This window comes from Vigna unguiculata, chromosome 10 (assembly GCF_037176805.1).
Source record: "Vigna unguiculata cultivar grain cowpea cultivar isolate G323 ecotype 2 chromosome 10, ASM3717680v1, whole genome shotgun sequence".
NCBI lineage: Eukaryota > Viridiplantae > Streptophyta > Magnoliopsida > Fabales > Fabaceae > Vigna > Vigna unguiculata.
This window is the reverse complement of record NC_140801.1, coordinates 35,726,019-35,742,804: the sequence shown is the minus strand read 5'-3', so window position 1 is coordinate 35,742,804 and position 16,786 is coordinate 35,726,019. Positions and strand designations below refer to the sequence as shown.

Here is a 16,786-nt window from a genome sequence, read left to right as displayed (position 1 = left end):
ACCTTTTGTATGTAACCTTTCTTCCCCCAAACCATTAGAATTAAGAAAGGAAAACAACCTTTGATCTAGTCATGAGTGTGCACCCTCATTACTTTATCAAGGCGTTTTCTGTTCTTAATGCTTCCGATTCCACAAATAAACTCGACTAGACTTGACTACTTAAGCCTGTTAGACATGACAAACCCCCAACCCTCAAGTCATCCTAAGGACGAACTGCTCTGATACCATAAATGTAACGTCCCATTTAATAAATAAGCATAATTAAATGAAAACATTACGTAGGACGGTGCTACTGTGGCGGTTTTGGCTATGGCGATTTTGGTCGCGATGGTCCGAGCGCGACTCGGGGTTGATCAACTTCATCAGTAGTGGCCTTGGGTGCTCGCACAAAGGTCGTTCGTGTCGTGATTGAGAAGAAGGGGAGCGAAGATCGAGTGCCCTTGGTGTCGTCAACGGTGTCTTTAGCTAGCTACAACGAAGGCGGTAAGCTTTGGTCTAGGTTGGATATGGAGGTACAATAGAGGGCACAGTGGGGGACGGTGCAGCGGAGACAAGGTTATAGGGACGGTGGAGGTGCAAGTTGCAAGGAGAGAGGAGAGAGAAATGGAGAGTGCGGGGAAGAAGAAAAAGAAAAAGGGGTTAACGTCAACTTAACGACAGAGACCAAATTGAACATATTTAAAGAATTAGAGGACCAAATTAAACTAAAAAATAATAACTGGACCAAATGAACCAAACCAACAAATTAGGGGACCAAAATGGTAATTAAGCCAAAAAATTTTAACATTGTTGTAATTATTTTGTACAAAATTTTATTGCATAATATGTCTTTATTTTATTTTTAATATATATATATATATATATATATAATATATATATAATATATATATATATATATATATATATATATTATTTCAATAAAATATATAACTCAATAAACTAATTGTAAATTTTAATCCTGTAATAATATTTTTTTTACTACATATTATTAACCAATTATGATTGTAACGTCCCAATTAAATAGATAAATCCAATTTAATAAAACGCCACATACATAAATATCCAGGGAGTACAGAAAATGGGATCTGATGGTACACAATACCCCAAACATGTTCGTAACAAAAGAAAATAGGCATCACTCGGCCTAACGTAACTACAATACATTAAAAGTAGCACAACTCTTATCCAGGACGAGAGAAATCTAACTAATAGCATATCTTCAGCGGAGGACTCCATAGAGAGCCCAATACAGGTCCATACCCATCAAGCTGCAGCGTCCCTATTACCATTACTACTGCCAAGGGCTCTCACATCTGCTCACATCAATAAAAATTGATGATCATCGCAAATGAAAAAACCACACACATAACAATCAAACAAACAAAAAGGTAAGCTAGTGAAAGAGATTCTTATATCATGACACTCAACATGCACTCTCACCCTGAGGTTCATGGAATTAAGTCCATTAGATGGGGCACCACTAGGGACTCCCAATAGGAAGGTCCATGGGATTACGTCCATTAAGTGAGGCACCACCATGAACTCTCACTACAAGAGTCATGGAATTACGTCCTACTCGAACTTCATATATATGTTTCACCAATCAATCAGAGATTTCCCATAAATACTAATATCATGTTCACATGTATATGTATATAAACAACCAATCAAACCACTCGCAGTTCCCAATTCATACACAATAAAGCAATATCTTATCTCCATCTCAACCTCATACAATAATCATGGCATCATCCCTCAACCCTTCTAGTAAAGCATTTAGATCAGATAAACAAGCAACACCTCAATGAACTATTCAACAATAGTGCCAAAACCTGCCCCTAGTCTCGCTCAAGCTAAAAGGTCTCGCTCAGGCGAGGGAGATCCTCTCGCTCAGGCGAGACTCTTCTCGCCTAGGCGAGGGCTCGAATAGGGAAACAGTGGACTCTACGAGGTCTCGCTCAGGCGAGTCCCTTCTCACTTAGGCGAGACCACTCCTTGGTCAAAATAAAAACTCGTCGCCTATGCGACAGTTCGAGTAGTAGATCTTGGGCAAGCCTCTGTTAATCTCGCCTGGGCGAGAAAATCAGTGCCCACCACTGTTCTCGTGCGCAATAAACAAGCATTCAAGTCAAATAATATTCAAACAGGTTCCAATCAATTAAAATCATCAATCAAATCATGCCATCATGAAACGGAAGCAAAACGAGCAACAAGTCGAAATAAACAAGTGAACCCTAGCTTCCCTTACCTGGGGAGAGGCTAATAACAGACTGTGACATTAAGCCAATGAACCCAGTAGCTCCAAGAGCAGGGTTACAAACTCGAACAGTGACACAGAGAGAATAACAGGGTTACCACGTTGAACTCTAACAAAAACCACAAAAACAAACTTAGAAAGGAGGGAGTACAGTTCAAGGGCCAACTTACGTGAGACGAGGTGAGCTTTTGAGTTAGCACGAACAAGAGGGAACCAAACCCTAGTAGAGCTTCTGTTGATAAGGAAAGGGAGAGAGTAAGGTACTGTTTTCGCAAGAATGTAGAAATGAGAGGGGTTAGGCTACCTTCGGGGCTTTGAACACCCTATGGGTCAGTCCTTAGGCCCAACAAATAGGGCTAGGCCCCTTTAAATTTTAGGACAGAAAAAGAAGGTTTTACAATGGTATTGATTTTATAATTTAAAACAAAAAAATTTATATCCAAATATTACTTTTTATTGTTATTATTATAATTAATATAATCTATTATTATTATTATTATTCTTGATATTATTTGTTGTACTTTTTATTTTAAGATAAAAATAAAAATAAAAATATTTAATTTATAATTAATAACTGTTTTCAAATTATTGATTAAAATTTTTATTTATAACTATATATAATTATAGCAATTAAATAATTACATAAATAAATTAATTATTTAAATATAAAAATAATTATATTTAATTTTTAATACAAGTTAAAAAAAAAAAATCGACCCGACGCACGGGTCTAATGCTAACAGTATCTGACTAATTAAAAACAGAAAAAGGGAAAAGGCGCAAACTTAATGCCATGAAAGACATACAGGAAATATCATTAGATATGAAATAGAAAAATTAAAAACAAATTAAAAAAATAGAGAGAAAAAAAATTGTATTCTTTAAAAGAATAAAAAAAATTATATATTTAGATGAAAAAAATATAATTAAATTAAGAAAATATTTTATATAAACAAAATAAATCTTAACTTGTCATCAATCATAAGGACGGAGATTTGGAAACATTTACCAATGCCTGCAAGTGAATTACGTATATATTACTAAAATATTTTATATTTCTCGAAATTGATTCTCATATTTCCTAAAAGGATTTTCTGTGGAATTTACTGCAATAAATATCTTGAGAAAATGTTTTTGCAAAAAAAGATCCACAACAAAATTATACGAAAAATAAAATATAGTAAATTTTCTTAAAACAAATTTACTCTATGAATGCTTAATGGTCACAACAAACTCTTCTCTATTAGTAAATTTATTCTCCTTTCCCTAACTATCTTTTTGTTTAGAAATTCTTATTATTTTATTATTTAATTTTGTAACTATTTCTATTAACTCAGTTAGCTATCCACGCTAAAATTATTGATTATTTATTTTTATTGTGTTTTTTTGTTATAATAACAAAGTGGACACATATACATAATGATTGTATTTCTTGTAATAATATATAATTATTCAGTGTAAATTTTGTCTAGAATTACTTCTGTAACATTTAACTAATTATTACATTAGAAAAAAGAAAAGTATGTAGACAATATTTTCATTACATTTTAAGGATTTTTAAAATAAACTTTCTCTTTTTAAAGAAAATTGCACACAATCACAAAATTTTATACAACACTATTTTTTCTGTTTTCGTAACGAGAATAGGGCCAAGACCTGGGTTAATTTTCTACTTCATTTATCTTTCAACAGAATTTGTTTACTTTAGTGAAAACAAGACTAAGAGCAAATTCCTACTCTATTTTTGGTTCAGTGAAAATACCAAAAAATCAACTTCTTACTGGAAACTAGATTATTTTCAATTTAATATAACAATTTAATTTGAAAGTGTTAGATTATAATCAAAACAACCTGATCATAAAGAGCATATCAAATCCTATCGTACTATAAATTATCCTCAATATATTAATAGCAGTCTCACTACCCAAAATAGCTCAATGCGGAAAGATTGGTACCTCTAGAACACTCAGAATTAATGAAGGAGCAATCTTTCTAAAAAGTGTGTATGAGACAATATTGCTTTCTTTCTTGTAGGTTATTCTTAACTATAATTTTTCGTCATAATAAAACTGACTATTGTGTATCAATTTTATATCCTCACCAATATCACAGATCGTTCATTGAATATTCCAATCCATCACAGACCGTTCATCAGAAACCCAAAATTATGTATTATCCATAAAATAAATAATCATGTGCAATATAATTGATCATAACAAATAGTATAATTTATTGACTAATGTTATTCCATAATAATAACAAACTAGAGAATGATAATTTTGTATAATAAATTTATAAAAAACAATCGTCTCCCACTTAGATAACATTAATAAATTAATTATATCAATTGTAATATACCATATGCTTAGATTTCTTAAATAATGGATAATAAATAAAATAAAAAGATACATAAAATACATATGATCCCAAAAGAGTTCATACATTTTTATATGCTAGAAGAGATGTAAGAAAAATGACGTCATTAATAAATTTACATCTCATGAAGACTATAATAATATAAATTATAAATTTCAGACTCCTACTAACCTAGTGCGTCAAAAGACTTAACCATAACCATATGAGTTACATGATTTTGAAAACCTCCGGTAGTTAAGTCTTTAGTTAGTGGATATGCTAGCATATTTACTGTAGTAGTATGCTCAATTTGAGTTTCAAAATCCAGAACTTTCTCTTTAATAAACAAAAATTTTATATAAAAGATATTTTGTGCAAGTAGAGCTTTAGTTGTTTTTAGAGAAATGCCCAACAATAGTCTTATCACAATATATTACAAGTGGCCTAGAAATACTTTCAACAATTTGAAAGTCATAAATCAAATTTTAAGCCACATAGCTTGATAAAAGCTTCATAAGAAGCAACATACTACCTCCATGGTAGAAGTAGTAGTAAGAGTTGTTTAACACTCTTCCAAAAAGTAGCTTCTCCTATAATCATTAAACCAAAGTTGTAAGTAGATTTTCAGTTGTCAGGGCAACCAACAAAATCAGAATCAGAATAACCAATGACCTAAAGTTATCAGACTTCTTATAGGTCATCATGTGATCCTTGGTTTCCTACAAATATCAAAATACCTTTTAACAGCTTTCTAGTGACTCAAACTTGGGTCGCTCAAGTATCTCCCTAAAGCATTAATAACAAAAGCAATATTGGGACGAATACAAACTTGACCATACATTAAACTAACAACAGCGAAAACATATGGAACTTTTTTTATTTCAACTCTATCATTACTTATCATTTTGAGGACATTGAGATATAGAGAGCTTTCAGCTTTTGAACAGATGCTACAAATGAGGAGTAAGAATGCCATATGACCTGTCACGAAAAATCTAAATGTCTAAAACAAGAGAGGCATCACCAAGATCCATCATAAGTGGCTATTTAACATAAATTTTGTCTTAGTCTAAAGTTCAACACTGCTTGTAGCAAGAAGAATGTAACCAACATATAAAACAATAATAACGAAATCTGAGCCATTTTCCTTGAAGCCAAAAGAATTGACCACCTGATCAAATTTCAAATATCATTGTGTAGAAACATTTCTCAGCCCATAAATAGACTTCTTCAACCTACAAACCAAATGCTCTTTGACTTATTTTAGCAAAAGTCATCAGGTTGAACCATATAGACTTCCTCATGGTATATTTCAACAAACCCACTCTGTTTGAGTTTTCCCATTTCTTACGAGAAGCTATGTGGATAGTAGTGGACTTAGGAGTAAGAGTTGGAGGCTCTTCCTCTCTTAAAGAAAACTCCATATTTGTAATTGCCATATACAAGTCTAAAGATTCTTTCCCATCCTCAAAATTTGTCTCATTCAAAGTTTTGACCGAAGTCAATTGCATAGCCAAAGAAGCCAAAATCAAAACGATAGAGAAACAACTAATATGCACAATTATTGTGGAATAAAATATAATGTTTCTGAATACATAGTCAAATATCCATGCCTATAATACTAAATTTCTCATCTACTATGATCTCACCTAAGGGTCCCGAATCATAATAAATAAGAAATATAATGAAGAAATAAAATATAATGCACAACTCATGTCATAAAGAAATCTAATATCGATAGGGTACAGGGAAAAATAATTGACATAAGATAAAATTCAAAGTACATTGTATCAAGAAATAAAATACATTAACAAGACATATCAACAATGCAAGGTTGACATCAATGTAACATAAAAGTAATTAATGAGATAATTAAATTATCTCATTCACACAAAATTTCATACAACTATATCCACGATAGGTGAGTTCACAATCATATAAAATTATATTGCTTCTGCTTAACAAAATATGATAAAATTATATTATACATGAACAACCCCTCAAATAACCATAAAATATGTAAACATTTACATATAAGGGTAAAAAATTTAATAGGTAAAAAATTTAATTCAAATATAAACATGCTACCGGAAAAAACATAAAAAAAATTAAATTTTATTTATGAAATAATTAAAATGAATTATTTCATCCACACAATATTTCATACGACTATACCCACCATAAATGAGATCACAATCCTATGAAATTATATTACCTCTTCATTGAGAAAGTAGATGAAAGATTGGTACTCGTAGAACACCCAGAATCTTTCCAGAAAGAAGTGTGTGTGACACGATATTGCTCTCTTCCTGGTAATTTTTCGTCATCACAAACTTGACTAATGGGTATCAGTCTTATATCCTTACCAACAGGAACTAAGGACCTCTCAATATATTACTGAATAGTTTTAGTATCAAAAACAATTCACTGAACAATTCAACCCATCACAGACCGATCCTGACAGGGTATACCCAAAATACTGAATGCTCAAAAACAAAAAGCATGTATATAATGTCTTATCTCTTTATATTAAAACTAATTAATGGGATATCAGTTTTATATCTTTACCAGCAAAGATTAGGGACCTCTCAACATGTACTGAATAATATCATAGACCGTTCACTGAATAGTCTAATTTATCACGGATTGTTCACCAAAAACTCATGTATAATCCATAAAATAAATAATCATGTGCAATATAATTGATACTAACAAATAATATAATTTATTGATTAATGTTAATCCATAATAATAACAAAATGAAGAATAATAATTTTATATAATAAAATTACATAAAATACAACATGACTTAAATTTTCTGAAATATAACATACACTCTCATTTTATACTTAAAGAATGAGAAAATTAATTATTCATTTTAAAAAAAAAATATTCGAAACCCACTTTAACAATTCATAACTTAAAAATACAAAGTTTGTTATTCCCCTTCTCAATATCTCAACAATGATATTTAATCCAAAGTATTATAGAAAAATCTCTCAATTAAAAACCGAGACATATAAGGGTATTTGACATCGGTTGAGTGCCACCTGAGGCCAAACACCTAACGACTAGTGACATTTTTGAAAAATGCATCCTCGTTTTTGACTTCGGGTCTTTGGAACCGAAGCATATAATAACTTTTGACACTGATTTTGAGCGAACCAAAGCCTATAACTATGTTTTGCTTCGATTTTTTCTGAACCGAGACATAAAAGTTGTCTGAAATTGCAAAAATGTCACCGCACCATATATGCTTCGGTTCCTGGACAACCGAGACATATAAGGCGAGTTAAAATGTGAAATTTGCACTAATGGTTTAAACATTTGCATATCATGGTGACCAAGTCACCTTCACATCTAGATACTTTATGCTATGTTTTATGATATGGTACTATTACAACATAAAGAACTTTATTCCTTACTCTTTAAAGCTTGTTGACATTTTAAAGTCAAGTTCCAATCTCCTCCTATCACACATGAAAGTTGAACCTATAATAAAAAAATTGATAAAAAAAGACGTCATGAGACTTTTCTAAAACAAATTCTGATTAGGCAAACTTATTCTATTTTACACCAAGAACCCTAAGGTGGGCTCTAATATACAAAAGGATGAACAAGTATTGCATAGATGTAAAGAGAAAAGTAGAGAAAGTAAAAAAAATGTATTCTAAAGAGTGAGATAATTTTTTCTGAAATAAAGTTTGCATAATTGTTTTATTTATATGTTTTATGCTTAAATAACAAAATATTCATACTTTGTCTTAATTATAACACTTCTACTCTTAAACAATCAACTAGATCCTCACATAATTTAAATACAATTATTTTTTTCTTTACACAATCCATAACTTTCTTACCATTTCTCCATTAAATTTTATTTCTTACGAATGATCATATAGAAAAAAAATTAAAATATATAATTAATTAAGTAGAATACTTTTAAAATTACAATTTAAGTATAACTATTTCCTCTACACATAATCTGTTTAATAGTTCATTTTTCTACAATTTTTTCATTTACTTTTTATTTTTTAGTATCTCTTACATCAAACAAATTGGTGAAACAATTAAGTATGTCTTTTAAAATAAATATTTTATATAACTTTAATTACAATATTTAAATAATGAATCAAATTATTTTTAAAATTGTTTGAAAGTATGGAAACACAAACGTGAAAAACGCCTGTATTTTTGCTAAAATAAAATCATGCAATGAAAGAATTTATATTATATTCAGATAATATTTCTCTTATGTAAACGGTTAATAACATACATTTAAATTAACCTTTTATTACAGTTTGCATCATTAACAAAATATTAACACATAAACTAAAACAAATTCTAACTTTTTAATCTCTCTTAAGAAATATATTTTTCACGTCAATAACTATATTTGTAAACACAGTTACATGGATCCAATTTTCTAAAAGCCAACATTCTTTTCACATTTTTGTTATTAAAAAATATGGATTAAATATGTTTTCAGTCATTATGCGAAATTGAAATTCATCTTTGCGTGAAATTTTGATATATTTTGGTCTTCAAATTTTAAAGATGAATAGATATAGTCTTTCTAACTCAATTACTTAAAAACTTTTTGACGTTTCAAATGTATTTTGCAATAGACAATGAATCGAGAATAAACAATTCAAATGGTAGCATGAAACACATTTGATACGTCTACATAATTAGGTTAACATGATGGTATTCGTTCATTGTTAAAGTTTGATAATAAAAAATATATCAAATTTTGAACAAAGATGAATTTCAATTTTGTGTTAAAGTTCAGAGACTAAAAACATAGTTAACTCTTAAAATAGACAATGAATCCAGAATAAACAATTCAAATGCTAATATGAAACGCATTTGACACGTCTACATAATTGGGTTAAAATGATGATATTCATTCATTGTTCAAGTTTGATAATAAAAAATGTATCAAATTTTGAACAAAGATGAATTTCAATTTTGTATTAAAATTCAGAGGCTAAAAATATAGTGAACTCTTAAAATATATCAATGTACTTAAATTTTTTAATCTATACAACTTAAGAATATATTTATTGAATTGAGAAAAATAAACATGACAAAAGATTAAATGATTTATCATGATTAGTTGCTTACTTGTTATTAATAGCTAATGCTGCCATCTTAGAGTTGTATAGGTTTGACCTCTCTTTGTTGCATATTCAAAATAGAGTTGAGAGAAGATCCGACAGAGAATATTGTTAATAAGTTGCCAGTACCAGATCCTCCATTGGTTCCAAAACAAGAGTGGACCAAAAATCATTCCATGGCCAAAAATCAGTCCCAGTTCCACACTAAGAAAATTCCAATAAACTGTAGAAACTAAGGTTTGATGTTGTTGTAACACCCCTGGCTCTATGCCATCGAACTCATCAGTCAATGGAGGACCGTAGAGGCCATCATTTCCTTGAAAGGAAGAAGCTGGAAATGACTGAAGTTGGGTACCTGTTGGGATCTTTCCCACCAAATTATTAGAGGAGAGGTTCAGGAATGATAGGAAAGATAAACTTGCGAGCTCTGTGGGAATAATTCCTTCTAGTGAGTTATTTGATAAGTCTAGGGACTCAAGCTCCTTCAGATTTCTAATTGATGGTGGAATTTGGCCAGAAAAAGCATTGTTTGACAAGTTCAGTGCACAAAGTTCCTTAAAGTCAAATAGTTGTTTTGGTATTTCTCCTTCAAAATGGTTGGATGAGAAGTCGATCGAAATGAAAACACTTAAAATCTTAACCAGATCCCTCCGTTGCCCTTTCATTGTAACTGTCACTGAATCATAATAATATATTTTTCTCCATTCTCCCTCAAATTCATACGGATAATAGATAGATTTTACCGTGTATGCTGGTTGGTTTTCATCAGACACCGTTGCTTCCCACCTTGTGAAGACGGTTTGAGGTAGCTTGCCACTGAAATTGTTAATGGCTAGATCAACTATTTGAAGAACAGGCCATGTGGAATTGGTGTTTGGACATCCAATGTGACCGTATAAATTATTTTCTCGCAAGACTAAGACCAGGAGTGTGGATATGTCCTTCAGCAAGCACGGAAAGACATCTGTGATTTTGTTTTGTCCAAGGTCCAATACTTGTAATGATGTGCAATTAGAAAGGTATTTCGGAATCTTTCCATCTAATTTATTTTGATTGAGATCCAGAGTCCTTAGAGAACAGCCACCTGAAATCTTACTTGGGACAGGACCCATGAGACTGTTCTTTCTAAGATTTAATACCTCAAGATTCCCACCGGTTTCAAATAAACACGAGGGAATTGTTCCAGAAATATTGTTATGGGAAAGATCAAGTAGACTAAGAAATGAAGCATTGCAGAGGGAAGCAGGGATACTGCCTCTGAAAGTATTTCTTGAGAAATCCAAATACTCCACCACATCTGTAGGAATAAAAGGTATTTTCCCCTGAAGTTCATTATCGTGAAGATCAAGAATATTCAAATTGAAAGAAAAATTACGCAAAGGTCCTTCCGAATAAGTCAACAAATTATGAGAAATATCAAGCTCCGCAAGAGGCAGTTTCCAAATCCAGTTGGGTATTATTCCATGGATGTGGTTATCTGAAAGATCTAGATAGTTTATTTCCGAGTGATTTCTCAAGAAACCAGGAAAACTTTTCAAGTTGCAGGATACCAACTGTAGATCTTCTATGCTGGGAAAGTAAGATGTGTCATCATTAGTAACATTCCCCTCGACTGATAAATTGTTATATGAAAGATCTAATAGAGCTAAATTTCTGAACTCCGAAGGTTTATTTAGATGCATTGTCCCATTTAACTTGTTAGAAGAAAGTACGAGGAGAACGAGTCCACTTAGTTGGTATATGGATGTTGGAAAAGGCCCCGATATATTATTGCTACTCAAATCGAGGTTGGTTAATTTGGAAGAAGACACATTTGTGAATTCGTCTAGTTGACAAAATCGATTATTCGAAAGCATAATTGTTTTCAGCTGTGGGAGTTTAAAAAGGGATGAAGGAATGCTTCCACTAATCGAGTTAAAACATAGGTAAATGCTAACAAGATTGTTTAGTCCTTCAAAGTAAGAAGATGGAATTGAACCACTCAAACCATTATAAGAAAGGTCTAACACCGTAAGCTTATTGGCCATATTAAATGATGGTATTTGACCTGTGAAGTTGTTATATGACAAGACCAGGAAAGTGAGTTCTGTGAGGTTTGACAATGAATTGGGAATTGTTCCGTTAAATTGACAATAAGAAAAATCCAAATGAGATAAGTTCCTCATGTTACCAATAGAGCGTGGAAATGCTCCAGAGAACCTTGTGTTACTTACTATTAAAGTGTGAAGAGATCCTAGTGGGAAGTCTGGAAAAAAGCCTTGGAGATTGTGGTTCCAGGCTACGTCAACAGCTAACAATGTTCCAATGTTGAAGATCTTCTGCGGAAATGTTCCTGTCAACTGGCAATCAAAAAGATTTAAGATGGTAAGAAATTTAAAATCGGCAAATGTTTCTGGCACTGCAGATGATAAATTGTTCCCTTCAAGAAGAATCACAGATAGACTTTCATGTCTTGACAGAGAAGGATCCAGGGGTCCTGAAAGATCGCAGTCTGACATGCGAACTTCTTGCAGGTCATGCAGTGACATCAAAACGCTGGACCATTCATGTCCACCAGCTGATATTGTTACACCATCCAAATACAGTTGCCTAATACTTGTGAGGTTCTGGACAACCTTTCGTAGATCTGGGTTCTCAAGCTTCAGCCCAAAATTAGGAAAACAAGAGAGATCAAGAGTAATCAACCTTATCATCTGAGAAATCTCTATTGGAATCTGACCCACAAAGCCCGCATATGACAGATTCAGATAGGTCAAATTTTCCATCCTTTTGAATGCAGACGGAATGACAGAGTGTAAATTATTATCAGCCAAATTCAATATCCGGAGATGTTGAAGACTGAAAAGGCTGCTTGAATCGTCAATACCACCAGTGATTGATTCTCTACTGAGGTCAAGAGCAGTAACATGTCCCTTCTTGTCACAAGATACCCCTATCCAGCCGCAGCAATCATTAGTTAGATTCCAAGATTTCAGTTTGGTGCTCCTTTCAAAGGTGAAAGTGAGGTTGTTCTTGAGTTGGAGCAACAATGACCTCTGATCATCATGACAAAGACCAGAAACCACAAACAGGTTGTTAGAGAGGCACAGCCAAAACAATGACATCACCACGAGTGCTGAGACTAACTCGGTTCTCATTGTAGATTGTAATTATGATAATTGTAGAAAACTGAAATACAAATAGTTGTTCCCATTTCCAAAAACATATTTGTTATGTTTAAAAGCTCGCAACTTCTTCCATGGGAAAGTCTTTAGTCAATGATGACACTTTCACTAGGAACCCACCATCGCACTCTTTAGAAACGTCCCAGTTGCGGGTCTAGCTTCACTCCATTCAATTAGTTCCGCATATCTATTTTATTAATTTGAATTAATACATAATATATGCATGGGATTTTAAAAATTATAAAATATTTATTTTATAAATTTGAATTCATAAATAATATAGTTATAATTTAATATAAATATTTTATTTTATAAAATTAAATAATAATATTTTGATTGTTTAGAGAAATATATTTAAATTATATATATATATATAATAAAATATATTATATATAATTATTTTAAATAATATATTTTATTGAGTTAATCAAAATTAAGAATTTAAATTTAATTTTAAATGAAATAAGAAATGTATAAAAATGTAAATAATAAATTCTATGATAAAAGAAAGGGTGAATGATACAGAAATTAAGTGTTAAAGTAAATTCTGTAAAAATACAAAAGTTATATCATACAAATGAGTAATAGATGATATAAAATTATTAATGATAGAACATGTAAAAATGTAAAGACTAAATTCTAGAAGAATACAATTAGACAATTAAAAAAATGTAAATAGCAAATCTAAAACCATAAATAGTAAATCATTCAAAAAATAATAATAATAAATTTTGTAAAAATATAAAAAGTGGACGTCTGATGAACTCATATAGTGCAATCATGAATCTTTTACTACAAAATCATATTTTAAATTGTTGTTTAATTTTTGTTTCTTTGAAATGACAAAGTATAAATAAAATAAAGGATAATGATTCGATGACTACCGAAATTTGACTCTTATGTTACTTCCTGACGTGGAAAGTAATTTTTAATTTTTTTTTACTTGCAAAAGAGAGTGTGTCACGTGAGAGAAAAAGAAGTTAATTAATGTTAACTTTTTCAAGCCGTGAAAATGAATGGAAATGGCCAAAAGTGGTTTTGGAAAAAAAATCATTCGCAGACCATTGAGAATGGTGTTGGAATCCTTCCAAACTTCACTGTGCCTACGAAATCTATATTTTCCTCCATGCGAAATCCACGGTGCTGGTCTTCTTCCTTGGAAAATCTCCACACTCCCTACGAAAGCCACCATCTTTGTTCCCTTCCGTGAGAGAAGAGAAATGCACAAAGGAAAACGAGTGGGAGAAGGCAAATACGGAAGACGCAGAATAGTCACAAGCATCGAAAAGAAGGGTCTGTTCGCGTAGGGTTAGGGAGAAGTGGTGAAGATGAAAGTGTTAGGAAGAAGACCCCATTTTTTCAAAATCCCCTTTGGAAGTTTTTTCGTTACCATTAAACCCTAAGGGAATGGTGTACAAGTTTAGCACCCTAACACCAGACCCCATTTGATATTGATGTGCAAAAAGTAATGGACAGGTCACCATGTAATACATCAGGGGTCACCCATTAATGCAGTCACTATTATCATGTGTGTGAGGGGGGCACTTCTGGGCCAATTATTCCATAGGAATTTTTCTTATGAGTAAATATACCTTCCATACATGTTTTTGAGGTATTCCTAGACAATATAAAATGTTTTAGTTGTGGACTTCCTTACAATAGAGCAGTGTGAAAAATGTTCAAGGTAGGTCACCACTTAATAAGTCAATGGTCACCAATAATTCCATGTAGAATTTATAATATATATATATATATATATATATATATATATATATATATATATATATATATATATATATATAAGTTGGATTTCGTGGACCAATTATCTCACAACATTTTTTATTACGTTCAATATACGTTGCAGACATGCTTTGAAGGTCATGTGAGTCACTGTGAATGATGTACAAGTTTAGCACCCCAACCGCAGACCCCATTTGATATTGATGTGCAAAAAGTAATGGGTAGGTCACTACGTAATACATAAGGGATGACCAGTTAATACAACCAGTTATCACGTGTGTTAGGTGGGAGTTGTGGGTCAATTATTTCACACAAATTTCTCTGAGGAGTAAATATACCTTCCATACATGTTATTGAGGTCTTCCTAGACAGTAAACATGTTTTAGTTGTGAACTTCCTTACAATAGAGCAGTGGTGAAACGGGTGTGCAAAAAGTTCAAGGCAGGTCACCACTTAATAAGTCAATGGTCACCAGTTATTCCATGCAGAATTGATACATATATATAAGCTGGATTTCGTGGACTAATTATCTCGCAACAATTTTTATTAGGTTCAATATACATTGCAGACATGCTTTGAAGGTCATGTGAGTCATTGTGAATGGTGTAAGAGTTTAGCACCCTATCTGCATACCCCATTTGATATTGATGTGCAAAAATTGATGGTCAAGTCACTAAGTAATACATCATGGGTGACCAGTTAATGCAACCACAATTATCACGTGTGTTAGGTGGGAGTTGTGGGTCAATTATTCCACACCAATTTCTCTTAGGAGTAAATATACCTTCCATACATGTTATTGAGGTTTTCCCAGACAGTAAACATGCTTTAGTTGTGGACTTCCTTACAATAGAGAAGTGGTGAAACTAATGTGCAAAACGTTCAAAGCAGGTCACCACTTAATAAGTTAGTGGTCACCAGTTATTCCATGCAGAATATATATATATATATATATATATATATATATATATATATATATATATATATATATATATATATATATATATATATATATATATATATATATATATATATATATATATATATATATATATATATATATAATGTGTGTGTAAGTGAGCGAGAGAGAGAGAGCTGGATTTCGTAGACCAATTATCTCGCAACAATTTTTTTTAGGTTCAATATTCGTTGTAGACATGCTTTGAATGTCATGTAGTCACTGTGAATGATGTACAAGTTTAGTGTCGTAACCACAGACCCCATTTGATATTGATGTGCAAAAAGTAATGGACAGGTCAACATGTAATACATCAGGGGTGACCAGTTAATGCAACCACTGTTATCATGTGTGAGCTGGGGAGGAGTTGTGGGCCAATTTTTCCACACCAATTTCTCTTATAAGTATATTTTAGTGAGTGGAGTCAATTTTGCTGGAGCCTTTGGCGAGAATATAAAAAAAGAATCAAAACGGAACACGATATCCACCACACTACATCCTAGAGCCTCCTCTTTCTTGGCCTTCGAAAATCTGTACTTGGAGCTGAAGAGGGAGATCTACTGCTGGGTTTGGATTTTTTAGGAAGAAAGAACAAAACTTTGAAGAAATCTATGAGTTTCAGTGGATTTCGTAGGCATGATAGAGTTTGGAAGGATTCCAACACCATTCTCAATGGTTTGCAAATGGGTTTTTTTCAAAACCGCTTTTGGCCATTTCCATTCACTTTCACGGCTTGAAAAAGTTAACATTAATTAACTTCTCTTTCCCTCACGTGACACACTCTCTTTTGCAAGTAAAAAAAAATTAAAAATTACTTTCCACATCAGGGAGTAACATAGTAGTCAAATTTTGGTAGTCATTGAATCATTATCCTAAAATAAATATAAATAGTTTGAGTTCGTGTTTGAAATATAATTACATCGAATAAATTAAAAAGGATGAATTTTTTTTCTTATTCATTTACATCTTTGTTATTACTAATTAAACATATACATTACAACTATTTTGACATCTTCATGAATTCTATTTACTACATTTTGAATTTCATTTGATATATGAAGAAATTAAATTTTATTTAACATTATTGTTCTTGTTTTTTCTTTTCGGAAAATACATTAAATAAAGAAAATCAATGAAAAATAATCGGTGGAATTAGGATTTAAGATTTTGTTTAATTAACAATTCCAAGTAT

General features: G+C 31.8%; 1 protein-coding gene across 1 annotated transcript; it reads right to left on the bottom strand.

Annotated features, from left to right (window-relative positions):
* Positions 1 to 9,752: 9,752 nt before the first annotated feature.
* On the bottom strand, positions 9,753 to 12,950 carry LOC146882458 (receptor-like protein 7). The gene has a single exon (XM_085667997.1). It carries the CDS (start codon positions 12,867 to 12,869, stop codon positions 9,753 to 9,755), a length of 3,117 nt encoding a protein of 1,038 aa, XP_085524123.1. The 5' UTR covers positions 12,870 to 12,950.
* Between the last annotated feature and the right edge of the window lie 3,836 nt (positions 12,951 to 16,786).

Bases quoted from the DNA above. Each gene is read 5' to 3' on its own strand.
- LOC146882458 (XM_085667997.1), bottom strand. From the start codon at position 12,869: ATGAGAACCGAGTTAGTCTCAGCACTCGTGGTGATGTCATTGTTTTGG.